We start from the raw sequence: 1593 nt of genomic DNA on the forward strand, positions 1-1593 counted from the left end.
TTTGAACGGATTTTTTCGAATGACGTCATGTTTTTGTGTCACACGGAGCGAACTGACTGCAACGTGGCCTGATGACCTCAGCGGTCATGTGATCCAGGTGTTGACTGATTGGTTGTGTAAAGGTGAACTGTAGAGACTGTTGTTGTTGTTCTGTTCAGTTTCATGAGCAGAGCTGCGTGTTGTGAAGCACACGCATGATTGTTTCCAGTGTTCATGAACTACAGGAGCTCAGAGTGGACAAACGGACTCACAGCTCTGCTTCATACTGAAATAAAACATTTTATTCACCTTTTGAACCAGGAGCAGCCCATCAATCAGTGTGTTCATCGATCAGCTGTGGTGAGCGTTTACTGAAGTTTTGCTTCTGAGCGTAGTGTGCAGGTTGAAGCAATGACCAGCAGGGGGAGACAGAGCGCCATCACAGGTTTAATAGGGTTTCACATCAACAGTGAACAATCAGTCAGTTCATCAATAACATTGATCAGGGAGCAGGTGGGACAGGTGGGAGGGACAGACAGGTCGTCACGGTTTGATCAGCCAATCACAGTGAGGGTTTACTCTGTAAACGTCCAATAAAACGCAGTCTGGATGGAGACGGCGCTCACCTGAGAGACAGACAGACAGGTTAGAGACAGACAGACAGGTTAGAGACAGACAGACAGGTTAGAGACAGAGAGGCAGGTGTTAATGTCTTGATGATGTCACAGTGAGACTCACAGATGTTTCCTCCGACTTCATACAGACGCTGAACAGGACTGATGGTCAGACAGACAGACAGACAGACAGACAGGTTAAATGTCAGATCTTGCAGGATCAATGACGTTCTGCTGAACGTGTCCTGGTGAACAGAACGTGTCTTACGTGTTCTCGCACTCGAAGCGTGACGTCACGTCTCTGGCCGTCATCTGCTCTTCCAGCTGTATCGCCATGGAAACCTTGGCGTGTCGAGGGGCGTGCACCCGGATCACGCCTTCACACAGCTCCGTGACCTGCACAGAGACAGAACTTGGTCCGGGGGTTCTGGTTCCGACAATCTGCAGGTGAGTTCTGTGGCAGTCCCGGTCTCTGTCTCACCTGGTCTCTGTCGTTCTTGTCGTTCCTCCTCCTCAGCAGTCGTCTCTTTGTCCTGCTCAGGCCGAGCTGTCTCTGATTGGACGCCTGGTTCATGTGTCTCACCTGCGACAGCAGGAAGGTGGGCACCTGTGACAGACAGCAGTGATGTCATTGAGGGGGCGGGGCAGTATAACCTGAGCTTTGCAGGTATGACCGGAGACTCACAGTCCACAGCAGGTCCTGGTGCGTGATCATCAGCCGGATCAGGTGAGCTGCTCCCACCGCTTCCTCCATCTCCTCCCGTTGCTTAGCGATTGAGGACTTGTTGCCACGGTGACGGCAGGTAAACAGGTTGGGTGCCATCACCATGGAGACGTTCCACAGCGACATTCGGTTCTGGTCCTGATGAAAGACCACCTTACGGAGGAAGACCAGCAGGGCCTGTAACCACGGAAACAGACCTGTAACCATGGAAACTTAGGGTGGAAATAAAACAAAGACCAAAGGTGGAGTCACTGAACAAAAACCTGTCCGTCCGTC

General features: G+C 51.4%; 1 protein-coding gene across 1 annotated transcript in view; it reads right to left on the reverse strand.

Moving 5' to 3' along the window:
- Window positions 1–415: 415 nt before the first annotated feature.
- Window positions 416–1593, reverse strand: part of arhgap28 (Rho GTPase activating protein 28) — a 14431-nt gene continuing 13253 nt past the window's right edge. Inside the window, 5 exon segments of the mRNA XM_008302298.1 lie at window positions 416–605; window positions 718–755; window positions 862–989; window positions 1075–1200; window positions 1279–1580. Coding sequence (XP_008300520.1) covers window positions 523–605; window positions 718–755; window positions 862–989; window positions 1075–1200; window positions 1279–1580 — 677 coding nt within the window. The 3' untranslated portion in view covers window positions 416–522.

The sequence above is a fragment of the Stegastes partitus genome, unplaced genomic scaffold (genome assembly GCF_000690725.1).
Source record: "Stegastes partitus isolate 25-593 unplaced genomic scaffold, Stegastes_partitus-1.0.2 Scaffold1790, whole genome shotgun sequence".
In the NCBI taxonomy this organism is placed as follows: domain Eukaryota; kingdom Metazoa; phylum Chordata; class Actinopteri; family Pomacentridae; genus Stegastes; species Stegastes partitus.